General features: G+C 44.2%; 1 protein-coding gene across 1 annotated transcript in view; it reads right to left on the bottom strand.

Moving 5' to 3' along the window:
* Positions 1 to 1,354: 1,354 nt before the first annotated feature.
* The window catches only part of LOC124595726 (calcium and integrin-binding family member 2), a 189,258-nt gene continuing 175,325 nt past the window's right edge, over positions 1,355 to 15,287 (bottom strand). The window contains exons 4-5 of the mRNA XM_047134596.1: positions 9,147 to 9,294; positions 1,355 to 1,608 (exon numbers count right to left, since the gene is read on the bottom strand). Coding sequence (XP_046990552.1) covers positions 1,391 to 1,608; positions 9,147 to 9,294 — 366 coding nt within the window. The 3' untranslated portion in view covers positions 1,355 to 1,390. The remainder of the gene's footprint in view (positions 1,609 to 9,146; positions 9,295 to 15,287) is intronic.

The following is a 15,287-nucleotide window of genomic DNA, read 5'->3' on the forward strand; positions in this document are numbered from 1 at the left end:
CACGCTGTATCAGTTCATGAAGATTGCCAGTTGGAGGCCAGTACGGAAGTATACATCTTCCCACCGAAACTCAGACGTGCTAATCGGGGAACAAATCAGGGGACTATGAAGGCCAGTCAAGGATCGTCACATTCCTCGAGGCGTTTGTGACGTGAACTGCAGGGTGACGTCTTGCATTGTGTAGCTGGAATATGCTGTTTGATGCCCTCGTCATACCGGCGAGCATGCGGAATCACTTCAGTAATTACCGAATAAATCCCGTTTTAATATCCAACAGCTCCTCACACTATGATGACAAGAATTGGAGCGGTAATCGTTTCGAAAATCACTGCTTCCATTTACTCTTCACCAGGACATAGACGGACCCGTTGACGTCGACCTGACCTCCACAGACACAAGCGAGACTCCTCGCTGAACACCACACAATGCCACTCAGTCTCCCAGTTGATTCGATCTCTACATCATGTGAGTCTCAGCCGTCTGTGGTTTGGTGTCAGGGGTAAAAGACACATAGCAATTCGAGATTCAACCCAGCTTCCTGTAACCTTTTCGCCCTGGATCCTAGCGATACTCTGTTGGTAGCCTCTGTTGTCATTCATCTGTTCGAGCCGGCCGCGGTGGTCTAGCGGTTCAGGCGCTCAGTCCGGAACCGCGGGACTGCTACGGTCGCAGGTTCGAATCCTGCCTCGGGCATGGATGTGTGTGATGTCCTTAGGTTAGTTAGGTTTAAGTAGTTCTAAGTTCTAGGGGACTGATGACCACAGATGTTAAGTCCCATAGTGCTCAGAGCCCCTTTTTCATCTGTTCGTCAGAGTCTGCCGAACAATCCTACGGTCTTCTCGTGATGTAGTCCTTCTGGAGGGCCCCTCACTCACTTACCCTCCTTGCCACTGTATTGTCCTGAGCCACGTCGTCACAACTCCTTCTGCAGTCATTGCACTACAGTCAGATGTGCGTGCGATCTATCGGTAAGACGTTTCCATGTCACTCATGCCACTGACTCGAATTTCCCTAAAGACTAAAAACCACAGATAAGCTGTACATGTAATACTCTGGGCGTGCATTGTTATGATCTCCAGCTGAAAGGGTCAGTAAAGCTCGACACACCCAATAACCATCACACATCCATACCATTCTTCATCTGTAGGAATGGCTTGTTTCTATACTGAAAATAAGATGGCATAGTGATGAAATTCTCATAAACATATCCAATAGGTATGGAAATGCTGGAGTGCCAGTTTGATAGCGTTCAGTCAAGGTGGTCGTGGTGTAGCACTTTCCATTTTAGTCAGTGCGTAATGACTATAACCATTAATATTTATTTTGCCAAGGCTATTAAACGACACATGAAACATTTTGTCTGTTCCAAGCGTTGTGCGGCAGCGGCAGCTCAGATGCGGATGTGGAAGGTGGAGAGGAAGTCGGGCGCGCGCGTGATGACGTGCTCGAACTCCATGAAGGAGAGCCGGCCGTCGCCGTCCACGTCCGACTCCTCGACGACCTTCTCGCACACCTGGCCCACCTCCTCGGCCGTCAGCTCGTCGCGCGTCAGCAGCCGCAGGGCGCGCTGCAGGTCGGACGGCCCGATGTGCTGGTCGCCGTCGAAGTCTGCAAAACGGAACGTCTCTGTCGTCACGCGGCGCTTTCTGGGACAATGTTAACACGAATAACCTAGCACAATGCAGGGAAGCCAAAGGAAACAATGTCGGGGAAGCAAAATTTTTAGTTATTTGGGAATAACAAGAATTGACTTCCACAGGTTTCGGTTTTAGTGCCACACCTGCTCCTTACACAGCGTGTTTGACTATTATAGACACAAACCAAAGTGGTGAGTAGAGGACAAGGAGACAAGCATATAATACCAATAAAGTAAGTCCCGAAACTAATGGTATCCCCCATACGACGTATGCACATGTGCCTTAATTCCAGTGTTACAATACTGTCAGTTTCTAAGGCTACATTCATTCCTAAGGCATGTTACATCTATTCCCAAACACCGCCACGTCATTCTCAAATTACAGAATGATAATCTGTCCTCGTTTATTTTGTCATCATTCCGCATATCTAAGTACCCGTAAATAGCTTTTTCACAACGAGAATATCGGTCATGCCTCGCCAATACCACGCCTTCCCAGGTCCTCCGACTTGAAGACGTTGGAGTTTTTGTGTGAATTATTGAAAAGTTTGGGTCTATTCCAGCCGTAATGATAGTGTCGATCAGCTCTGTGAACGCGTTGTCGATGGTCGTCAGTGCGTTCAAAATACGCCTGGAATTTTTGAAAGCGTAAGGGCATCAATCAATAGACGTGCTGAAGCCTCTCTTTACGTGAACCGGCGACGATGCGAAACAGTTCTTGTATTGGTTTGTCTTCAAGTGATCTTCTGTAGTTTGGATTCTTGGGGACTCCTCAGTCGTAATAAGTCGTATCAGGGGAACCATCAGTTTCCGAACCTACGTTTGTTAAATGGTTCAAATGGCTCTGAGCACTATGCGACTTAACTTCTGAGGTCATCAGTAGCCTAGAACTTAGAACTACTTAAACCTAACTAACCTAAGGACATAACACACACCCATGCCCGAGGCAGGATTCGAACATGCGACCGTAGAGGTCGCTCGGCTCCAGACTGTAGCGCCTAGAACCGCACGGCCACTCCGGCCGGCTACGTTTGTTAGAATTATTTGCTTGTCTCATTATCACACAGTCGCCCCTCCCACTTGTAGGCCTACTTGTCAAACACTTCGTATATACTTGTATGAAAGCAAAACTTGGCTAACAAAAAACGATGCATTAAGAATCCAGAATACGGAAATGAGACTTCTCAGGCAGGCAGCAGGATACAAAAGACAAGATCGCAAGATAGATACAGAAAGACGATCAGAATTAGGATTAATATCTCTAAATGAGAAATAGATGAACACAGAAGGAAAAGCGAAGACCACATCACTAGACTGAAGGATAATAGACTGCCAAAAATATTGTGCAGATGCAAACCAACAGTATGAAGGAAGTCAAGGAGGCTCAAAGCAAGATGGACTAACTAATCTCTGTAAGTGGGCTAACAGACAGAGCCCAATTCGTAAAGGATAAGAAGAAAAAGAAGACGAAGCACAAGATGATGATGATTTTCCAGCTACCTGAATCAGATAATCAGCGTATCTTTGGACGAGAGGCAGAAATTTAAAATCGAGATTCACAAAACACACAAGAAGCTGGCAGTATGAAACCAGTTCCACATTTGCTGAACACCTAATGAAGCATAAGCATTAACCATCTAAGATGAAACGAGATATAAAAATTATTAGAATGAAAAACTACAAGAGAAAACTCATAATATTTTACAGGGCAGCATTCACACGTAAAGAGCCATTGCAATAAATGAGAAAGTGTTAAATGACCAAATCAGTATAAGCCACAACTTAATGATCATCTTAGACAGTAACACAATAACAAACAGAGATGTAGAACTTAACAAGACTAAATAATAACTTGATCTCCCAAGACAGACATTTAAGAAAATATTTGCGATTTCCTCCACTCGAAATTCTCTTTTTCTCAGTGCAGACCTCACCATAAGCAATAACACGCGTTCATACGTAACTGCAAATGAATATCAAACTGCCTATAAACACCGCAATACAAACAAAAGCCGAATGAAGAACACACAGCGACAACTGGCTACACGGTATATAGTAAACACAAACGACCAACAGAGATTGAAGAGCAAGTGTTAAACTGACATGTCTTTGAAAAAGCCGAAAATCGGACATTCTGGTGCATGCAGGCTAACTAAACAAAACTCCAGGGCGACACACATGGAATAATAGATCACAAAATCGTAAGTTGAACCAAATAGTAATTTGATCTTACGAAATTTGCACTCCAAAAGCGTTTCTTACCTAAAAATAAGAGAATAATAAAATAATGTTATACAGTAACATATCTACAGGGTGTTTCAAAAATGACCGGTATATTTGAAACGGCAATAAACACTAAACGAGCAGCGATAGAAATACACCGTTTGTTGCAATATGCTTGGGACAACAGTACATTTTCAGGTGGACAAACTTTCGAAATTACAGTAGTTACAATTTTCAACAACAGATGGCGCTGCAAGTGATGTGAAAGATATAGAAGACAACGCAGTCTGTGGGTGCGCCATTCTGTACGTCGTCTTTCTGCTGTAAGCGTGTGCTGTTCACAACGTGCAAGTGTGCTGTAGACAACATGGTTTATTCCTTAGAACAGAGGATTTTTCTGGTGTTGGAATTCCACCGCCTAGAACGCAGTGTTGTTGCAACAAGACGAAGTTTTCAACGGAGGTTTAATGTAACCAAAGGACCGAAAAGCGATACAATAAAGGATCTGTTTGAAAAATTTCAACGGACTGGGAACGTGACGGATAAACGTGCTGGAAAGGTAGGGCGACCGCGTGCGGCAACCACAGAGGGCAACGCGCAGCTAGTGCAGCAGGTGATCCAACAGCGACCTCGGGTTTCCGTTCGCCGTGTTGCAGCTGCGGTCCAAATGACGCCAACGTCCACGTATCGTCTCATGCGCCAGAGTTTACACCTCTATCCATACAAAATTCAAACGCGGCAACCCCTCAGCGCCGCTACCATTACTGCAGGAGAGACATTCGCTAACGATATAGTGCACAGAATTGATGACGGCGATATGCATGTGGGCAGCATTTGGTTTACTGAGGAAGCTTATTTTTACCTGGACGGCTTCGTCAATAAACAGAACTGGCGCATATGGGGAACCGAAAAGCCCCATGTTGCAGTCCCATCGTCCCTGCATCCTCAAAAAGTACTGGTCTGGGCCGCCATTTCTTCCAAAGGAATCATTAGCCCATTTTTCAGATCCGAAACGATTACTGCATCACGCTATCTGGACATTCTTCGTGAATTTGTGGCGGTACAAACTGCCTTAGACGACACTGCGAACACCTCGTGGTTTATGCAAGATGGTGCCCGGCCACATGCACGGCCGACGTCTTTAATTTCCTGAATGAATATTTCGATGATCGTGTGATTGCTTTGGGCTATCCGAAACATACAGGAGGCGGCGTGGATTGGCCTCCGTATTCGCCAGACATGAACCCCTGTGACTTCTTTCTGTGGGGACACTTGAAAGACCAGGTGTACCGCCAGAATCCAGAAACAATTGAACAGCTGAAGCAGTACATCTCATCTGCATGTGTAGCCATTCCGCCAGACACGTTGTCAAAGGTTTCGGGTAATTTCATTCAGAGACTACGCCATATTATTGCTACGCATGGTGGATATGTGGAAAATATCGTACTATAGAGTTTCCCAGACCGCAGCGCCATCTGTTGTTGAAAATTGTAACTACTGTAATTTCGAAAGTTTGTCTGCCTGAAAATATACTGTTGTCCCAAGCATATTGCAACAAACGGTGTATTTCTATCGCTGCTCGTTTAGTTTTTATTGCCGTTTCAAATACACCGGTCATTTTTGAAACACCCTGTAGAATCATTACATATCGCAGTTATTATAAACATAGAACAAAGATGTTACTGACCACTGAAGGTACTTCATAAATACAAAGAAGCAAAACGTGTATGGCTCAAAAAACAGCCTTTCATGTAGTAGCATAGATGCACCACATTTCCAAGAAGATAATTTATGTTGACTTTATTTCGTGGTGGCCATAGTAGCTTTCCTTTTACTCACCTACTGAGACAGTGAAATAAAATTAAAACTCAATAATAAAATCTGCCTTCTTTTATTTACAGGGTTTCTCATGTGCCACTCAATATTTCGAAGGTGCAACTTCACTATGAGGGGTTCAGTTGCTATGCAAGGACGAGTAGTAACGAGTTATTATTGCTAATGAGCTTAAGCACACTTTAAATATCGAACTAAAACTACACCATTTCTCTTCAAATGCGAGCCAGAAATTGCACTAAAATTACACCATTTCTCTTCGAATGTGATCCGGAAATCGCACCAGAATTACCCCATTTCTCTTCGAATGCTTGCTGGTATGTGAATAAAGTGAACTAAGACATGTTTTGTAGCGCCCTCTGTACAACTACTAGAAACCAATGTTGACTGCTGAAATGATGGTCAGCCGCACTACGATTACCTCAGCCAAAGGATATTGCTGTCTGTTTTCGACTGCGCACGCTCACATGTGACGTCATCCTTTTCGTCGTTATGAGTGCTACGTTGCTCCCAGCACCAGGTCAGTATTTTTCTTTGAAATTACGTGTAACACACTGTGCAGGCGTAGCAGATGAGGGATTGTTGTGGAATTCTTGCCATAACCGCACTGTGGCTGAGTGGCTAAATGCTCAGACTGGTAATTTGTGGACCCTGTCGAGATTTCTGCTGATACCAACCTTTTCTTCATTTTATTTTATTCCCCACAGTATTAAAGTACCGAATATAATATTTAAATATATTTAAACCGTTCAGTTTCTGTATGTACAGTTAATATATTCAATTTAGTTACGATTACTACCCTTGGAAATCAAAAGGCTAGAGGCCACCACATTGTAGCACATTGGTAAAATTATGCGTGAGCCGCCAATGAGACTGACCTTCAACACGACAGAAACGCTTATTGATCTTGTTGTTGATTTCTTTTGTATATGACATCACAGTGAAGCAACTGCCAAATGTTTACCATACACAGTTTTCAAAGAATATTCCAAAGTTATGGGTGTTTACTGAGGCTCTCATATGGCTAAGTACAGTAACATCTGTTCTGCGCACAGCTGCGAATTCAGGACATGGACAAATCAACATATTAATATGTTTTGCATATTTCTACTCACTATTGTCTTATGCCATAAGGTTCTGGGATAACCCATTATTTAGGAAGACATAATTGATTACACAAAAGTGAGCAGTGAGAAAATTTGTGGTATTCATCAACATTTAATTTGTAGGCGTCACTTCAAGCTATATAGTAAGTAATAGATTATAGTGAAGTAATAGATTATCACGTTTAAAAAGAGCAGCAGTACCCACAGCTAAAATGATACAAGAAAAAATTATCTTCATTATTAAAGACGCCAGTCGCTCATAACATTGTGTAATATTTGATCTCAAAAATATTTTATGATTTACCAGTAATATAAAAAGTGTGACACAGTAGAAAACTTACAATGTAAAGTGAAACTGTTAGTTCTGAATAACACCAACTCTATAAATAAATCACTAGTATTTACTGTTATCGCCAAATTTAAGAATTTTTCACTGGTAAAAATACTAACACACTTGTTTTATTACATTTAAGCCACTGTGATGTTACATGATCTGTAAATTATCTGCGCATAACCATACTCACAAACAAATCAAGTACGCTATCTGGACACTTATTTGTGGACATTAAAGTGAGATGTGTCCACCATTTGTCTTTATGTTGACTTGAACTCTGCTGGGGACGCTTCAGTAAGGTGTCTGACTGTCTGTGGAGGGATGACAGCTTATTCTTCCCCAAAGCCGAAACCCGATGAGGTAGTTGTGTTGAATGCTGTGACCTGGAGCAAAGCCGACATTTTAACTCATGCCTAGGATGCTCCACTGGGTTAAGGTCGGGACCCTGGGGAGGTCAGTCCATTTCAGGAACGTCACTGTCCACAAACTATTGCCTCATAGATGCTGCCTTATGACAGGGTGCATTATCACGCTGATGTCCGCCCCAGTAGCTGAGTGGTCAGCGTGACGGATTGCCGTCCTCTGGGCCCGGGTTCGATTCCCGGCTGGGTCGGAGATTTTCTCCGCTCAGGGACTGGGTGTTGTGTTGTGTTCATCATCATTTCATCCCCATCCGGCGTGCAGGTCGCCCAATGTGGCGCCGAATGTAATAAGACCTGCGATATGGCGGCCGGACCTGCCCCGCGAGGGGCCTCCCGGCCAATGACGCCAAACGCTCATTTCATTTCATCACGCTGATATAAATAATCATCTCTTTCGAACTCTCCCTGTACACAATGCTGTAAAATGAGTTCATATTATTTCGCATTTAGAGCTTTCTTAAGCACAAGAAGGGGATCAGACTATTAACCACGAAAAATACTCCCATAGCGTAACGCAACCTCCTCCGTACTTCACTGTTGGCACTACAAGCGACGGCAGGTAACTTGCGCCAGACGTCCGTCAAACCCTAATCATTCCATTGGAGTACCACAGGGTACAGCGTGGTTCGTCACTCCAAATCAATCGTTGCTTCTCTAAAGTTACGCGTGGTAAGGCGTAATATGCAGGTCAAAACCAGAGAACTTAATAAAGTTCTAAAAAGGCAACTGAGCAGCTGTTCATTATTCATATATCTGATCGCCAATGTCTGAAGCACTAATATGTGCAAAGAGTGGGTAGATGTCCTTCCTCCCCTCGTTTCTATATGTGGTGTCATGGCCAATTCTGTGTCTTTACTAGTACAGATTTTACTTATGTGAAGGCCGTGAAAGAATTTGTTGGCCTTGGTGTGTAATTTGTCGGCCTGGAGTTTTGCCCATGGCGGCATCCTCACACCACGTGCGGGCCAACAACGGCCACTCGCTTGGCGAAAACCACTCGCAGTAACGCTTGAAGCTACCTGCTGCCAATTTGAGAGCCAGCTTACTTCGTGACACTCATATTCCACCAATAGTAGGGGTCGAAGTGTTATCTGCCGGTTAAAAGCTACCTCCTCGATCGCTAGCTATATTGTTCGATGACTGGTTCCTCTCCCCTGGATTTCAGTTTGCTCCGACCGGTTGGCCAGCATTCCTGCTATCTGTCACACATTTTCCTTAATAAATCTGTACTGTTCTCAAAATTCCAAATATTTCCTCATTTAACAGAGTAATATTCGATGAGCGCTTCCTTACCTTATACTTACGACCCGAAGAAAAAAAAAATTGAAGCAACGCGGGATTAGCCGAGCGGTCTAGGGCGCTGCAGTCGTGGACTGTGCGGCTGGTCCCGGCGGAGGTTCGAGTCCTCCCTCGGGTATGGATGTGTGTGTTTGTCCTTAGGATAATTTAGGTTAAGTAGTGTGTAAGTTTAGGGACTGATGACCTTAGCAGTTAAGTCCCATAAGATTTCACACACATTTGAACATTTTGAACAAAAAATTGAAAATAATTTGCAGATGAAAACGACATCTTTACCATCTACTTTAACGTACCGTAGATCTTGAAAGCATAGAAGACCTTAATATCTCTTGGCGCCTGCTCACTGAACACGGAAAGCATGTCCAGGAAGTCCTCGAACGTCAGGTTTCCTTTCCCGTCTCGAGAGAAGACCTCGCAGATTCGTTTGCGAAACGGGTTTTCCTGTAAAGAATATTTTTCAGTTTTTTAAATTTGCTATTTAGATGCAAATACCACATAGGCTACTATAAATTGCAGGATTATTTAAATAATTATAAGACTCGCTGTAAACCGTAATACATCAAGTTTTGTTTCAATAAAAATACATTTACACATTTAGATCCCATAGTACAAAATTGTGCAAATAGTTAGTCGACAGTTGTTAACAGCTGTTCTCCGGAAGGACTAATCATTTTAGGTATGAATACGGGCTGCAAATGGGAAAATCCACCCACATTATCGACTTTGGTGTATATGAGCAGACTGAAACGACGAATGAAAATTTCTAGCAAGGCAAGGATTCGAACCCAGGTGTCCTGCTGACTAGGCAGATTTCTAACCACGACACCACCTTGGCACAATTGCTTTGAACAACTGCACAGTCTACCATTGAACGCTTCCCTACTCAATTCAAATTCCTGTTCGCACCTCAGCCTGGGAGTTTGAGTTGGGTTGTTTTGGAGGAGGAGACCAGACAGCGAGGTCATCGGTCTCATCGGATTAGGGAAGGACGGGGAAGGAAGTCGGCCGTGCCCTTTCAAAGGAACCATCCTGGCATTTGCCTGGAGCGATTTAGGGAAATCATGGAAAACCTACATCAGGATGGCCGGACGCGGGATTGAACTGTCGTTCTCCCGAATGCGAGTCCAGTGTGCTAGCCACTGCGCCACCTCTCTCGGTGGGAATTTGGACTGAGGCGGGAGGTGTCCTCTGGTAGTCCATACAGCTGTGCAAAGCCATTGTGCCAGGGTGACGTAGTGGTTAGTGCATCTGCCTAGCGAGCAGGAAACCCGGCTACGATTCCTGGTCTTGGTAAAAAAAAAAAATATTTTGTCGCTTGAGTCTGCGTACGTACATCAGAGACGTATGAGACTTGAAAAGGTCTCTGCAAATATATAGTTTCGTTGATAAGAGACTTTGATTAAGGGCAATTTGTTACGGTCTGGCACCTGTGAATGAACATCTCAGAAACAGCGAAGTTGGTCAGCATCTCGCATACCACAGTCGTGAGCACCTATGGAAAACAGTTGAAGGACAGAGTAAGCGACAAGGTGTTGAACGTCCATGCCCCATCACAGAGCGTAGAGGTCAGAGGCTTCCTCTCTCTGTGAAGAAGAATACGCAGCGATCTGTGTCAGATTTGACAGAGTACACCGGTGCAGGCACAAGTATTTCGGTGCACACTGTTCAGAACACAGGGTTCAACATGGGGCGCTGCAGCCGGTGATCCCTTTGCGTGAATTACAGTGAGCGCAGGATAATCGAGATTGGATCATGGACCAATGAAAACGTGTCGCCTGTTCCGAAGAATCAGGTTTCTTATAATAGGTCAGTGGTCGGGTCCATATACGCCTTCATACAGGTGAATGACTGCTCGGAAAATGAACTGCACCACAGATGCAGGTGCTGTGAGAGACATTCACCTTTCTTCGGGACCTGTGGTGGTAATCGATGACGCCATATGTGGCGTTTTCGGTATCTGGCGGACCTGTGTTTGCTTCGGAACGGCGCGTCTGCTACGGTCGCAGGTTCGAATCCTGCCTCGGGCATGGATGTGTGTGATGTCCCTAGGTTAGTTAGGTTTAGGTAGTTCTAAGTTCTGGGGGGCTGATGACCTAAGATGTTAAGTCCCATAGTTCTCAGAGCCATTTGAACCATTTTTGTGTTTGCTTCGGGAGTAGTTGTTATGTCCACTGCCAGACCTACTTGAAATCCGAAGCTTCTGGCTGTAATTATCACCTCAGGGAGAATCCACACAGCCAAGTGCTAAACTCCCAAAATATAATCCCCTGCGCATAAACGATCGTCTGCTAATCGTGAACAGGCCCTGACCAACTCTGACAATTCAGAAGAAGTCGAGTTTAATTTCTTACTGTTTTAACCACACATAAGGAGAAATTCAGAAAAGTCGAGGAATGATTCAGTTTCTCAGAATACAACAAACACAATTCGTAAATTGTGCACTAATTCATTTATCGTGGGTCAGTTAATTAGAATCAGCAGTGAAAAACACATCACGCAGCTCACACAGTCACATCAGTATGATGTTAACTACTAAATCATGTTCAAAGGCAATTCACACTAAAACAGTTATATACCAACAGTTATATACAACTAGGCCGTCAAACGCTAACTACTCTCAAATAAGGGTAAAAAATTATTAGATTGAAAAATTTCGAACGAAAAAAACTGAACAAATATTCGATATATTTCGTAAACCAACGAACACATACATAATTATCCACAACCAATCAAGCCACCCGAGGGCACACAAGCTCGCACATTTTCATTCTATGGTGCATAATTGATCAACTCACCACTGGAAAAAGAGAAAATTGAGAAAGAACTAGATCCTCTAGAAATGTGGCTATAAATAATAGCTATTCTAAAAACTTAGTAGACGCATTATTCAAAAACAAAACGAATCTAACGCATACCAGTCTCATAGATGAAATAACTTTAAACAAAGACACAGACGAAACACAGAACAATAATTCTTGTATGGCCATATCTAGGTATCATTTTCGACAAAATTACTCGATGTTTCAAGAATACAAAATCATACACGAACTACAGGACCACGGAAATCTGAGAAATTTTCGAAATCATGAACTGTGAAGAATGCTCAAAGTTTCATATTCGACAAACATGAAGGAAAGCTAGCACACGAATTAAAGAAAACAAGGCAGTAAGTGACAATAACCCATTCACAATTGCTGCACACTTAAAAGACACCATCCACAAAATACCTAATATAGAAGGATCACTTCAAATAAGCTAACAATAAGGAAAAATAATGGATGTAATTGAAGAAATTGAAATTTACATCCATCTAAAAGACCAGTCAGACAGAGTTTTAAATAAGCAAATAGAACTGTGAAGCGGGAAATTCGCAGAAAACTTTTTACCAGATCTACAATGAAGCATTGCAGGACCATAAAATGTAAAACTATCGCTACACTCGTTCATAAATATAACTGTAATGCAAAACATCACGCAACTGTAAAGCAGTTTTTACTCGACTCCAGTAGTGGAGCAAAGCGGGCATGGCCCCATTCTCCTTTGTTGCCAAATTTATTCAAGATGGCGGATCCAAGATGATAGTGATAGATATAGCAACATCATAACGACATCATGGTGGGAAGTTCAAATTTTGACTGGAAAACAGGTCAATTGGGCTACCTCCACTAACCAAACCCCATCCCCCTCCCTTCCCTCCCCCAGAAAATGGCGGGAAGTACAAATTCCAGCAGGACAATGCAACAGACAACGGCTGCCTCCACTAACCTAAGAAAATGGCGGGAAGAAATGTCACTTGGGCTACCTCCACTAACCTAAGTCGTCCAACCGCCACCTCTTCCTAGGAATTGGGGGGAAAGGACTCAACCTCTGCTGGATAAGATGGACATAAGTCTTTATTTTGCATGCAGTGTTTATTTAAACAATTTTGAGGCAGTAGCTCCATCCAGTCTGTTGACTATGAGGTCTGGAGCCCAACTGACCTAATACACAGTACTGTCACAAGAGGGCACCTTCACCCCTCCTATGATGTAATCCAAGATGGCGGTCTGGGGGGCGGGAAAAGGACTCAGCATATGCTGGATAGGATGGGCATAAGTCTTTATTTTGCAGGCAGTCTTTGTTTAAACAGTTAGAGGCAGAACCCCCATCCAGTGTATCCACCATGAGGTCTGAAGTCCAACTAACCTAGTACACAGTACTGCCACCAGAGGGCGCTGTCATCCCTTCTGTGACAGAATCCATGAAGGTGGTCTGGGGGGAAAATGGAGCGAAAAGGACTCAGCCTGTGCTGGGCTGCTGGAGAGAGGAAGGAGTGTACTTTATTTATTTTGGAACAATTTATTTAGGAATGGATTTGACATAAAATGTTTATTACAGTGATACAAAACACTCGCTCTGATGTGCTTCGGGTCACACTAAACAGCATACAGAGCTTCAAACTACTTGTGACTCACCGAAATAATACAGTACACTGCTGTAAAGACATGCAAACAACTTGTAAACTGAGCTGTCTCTAAGTTTTTGATGTTTTTATATTCATTTTGAGCGGCGGCTGTAGATAATTTTTCAGTCTGGCGTCAGCAGCATTCCTGGACCAGCCGTCGGTTATACGCCGCCAGCGGCCAGGCATTCAATCTCCTGGTCGTGGCTGACAGCGTTGCCCACAAGTATTCAATCACTCTGTAACGTATTTCATCACATTAACACATGGAAATTCTCCCTCTTGGACCCTATCTGTATCCTCGGCTGCCCGTTTCCACTCATCTCATTGAACCGACCCCACGACAAGGATGTTACATGAAACATAGTATCATCTTGGCAGTAGGCGGACCCTTACACATGAGAACTGTGGACTGTCGGAACATTTTTGCGGATCACCTGCGGATCATCCTTCATGCTAGATGTCTTTCCCGACGGCATATTCCAATGTGTTAGCTGTATGTGTCACAAGGCCCGAATTGTAATACAAAGGTTTGAAGAGCGTGATAGTGAACTCAGACTGATGTTTTGGCCAACAAATCCGCCTGATCCGAATGCAACATAACTTAACTGGGATGTTATTGGATGGCGTCTCCTCTCCCACAAAACACCGGTCCGTAATTTACGCAAATTGCCTGAACTGTGCATGAAATTCTGGTGCTGCATACTTAGAGAAATCCATCCAGGACTTGTCGAATACAGGCCACGAAGAGTCGCTGTTGTATTGCTTTTCAAAGGTTGTCTACTATAAGCAAGTGGTCGTAGCGTTTTTAGTGGGCAGTGTTGACCTTTTGTTCCCTCTGAATTAAGTTAAACAAGATTTAAAGGGGACATCGCCTACAAATTCCAGTAAAATATTCCTCTTATAACTTTCAGTTTATTCCACTTTCTGTCCCACTACAGTGATGCTCATCTTTTTGGGATTGTGTAAGCCACAGCCACAGCCAAGAACCGAATCTAGGACTTCCGCAACTGCCTAGGCCAGTCGCAGTCGTTGACCTGCGAACGCAGCAGAAGCGAGGCACCTCCTTGACGTCGGACTACTGTGAGTCAAGAGCCTGGGACGCTGACAAAGCTTCAGGAAGTTTCTGTGGTCCGACCCACCACTACGTGACGATACCCATACCTAGAACATTGGCCGCTGTTTGCGATGTTCCTGCGCGACAGAGAAACGTGGTTTCCGAACGTTCAGCGAAGAGAAGCGTTATTTAAACCCCCAGGATCACCGTTTCATCATTCTGGACAGCTGGGCAATTTTGCTGCGCCCAGTCCGTGTTGAGCGGTGCTATGGACTCTATGACAGTGGTGATGCAGTTGCTACCTCTAACATCAGGCCACAAACCGCCGACTGCTGCCTGTTTGCCGGGACTCCTCAGTAGCCAATAAGCCGCTGTGTCCAGAAATCCGTTCAGTGACCTACCTGCTGCCGTCCCGTAGTCTGAGTCGTGAGCGGACTACTACCGCAGCTTAGTGACGCTGGGGAACCGCTGCCGCCTGTTGCAGCGCTGCAGCCTACTCTCCGGGGTTCGTCTCCCTTAGCGGCACTGCTTGTCGCGACACTAGGACACCGCCGGCTACAACATAAGGATGCCTTCACTGCCTTTTTACTGTTGGGTGCCTGTTCCGAGCTGAGGTCCGCGATTACCACCACTGAGGATGTGCCCTGCGTGCCACCAATGCTAATCTCAGCACGCCACCTCCCAGGCGACGTGTTTGCTACACCTACCTCGCCATCGTGCCGGGAGGAAGTATACCCTAAGACAAAAAAAAAGACCCATCACGAAGGAATTATCTAAAGGAATGGAAATCGTTAGATGGAATGTACATGTACAGACAAAAAAAGTATTACAATTTCAGAAAAACTAATGCTTAATTCAAGCAAAAGAACTTCACAAATTGAGAAAGTCAGTAACACGCTGGTCCACCTCTGGCCATTACGCAAGAAGTTCTTGGCA

This window comes from Schistocerca americana, chromosome 2 (assembly GCF_021461395.2).
Source record: "Schistocerca americana isolate TAMUIC-IGC-003095 chromosome 2, iqSchAmer2.1, whole genome shotgun sequence".
Classification (NCBI taxonomy): Eukaryota; Metazoa; Arthropoda; class Insecta; order Orthoptera; family Acrididae; genus Schistocerca; species Schistocerca americana.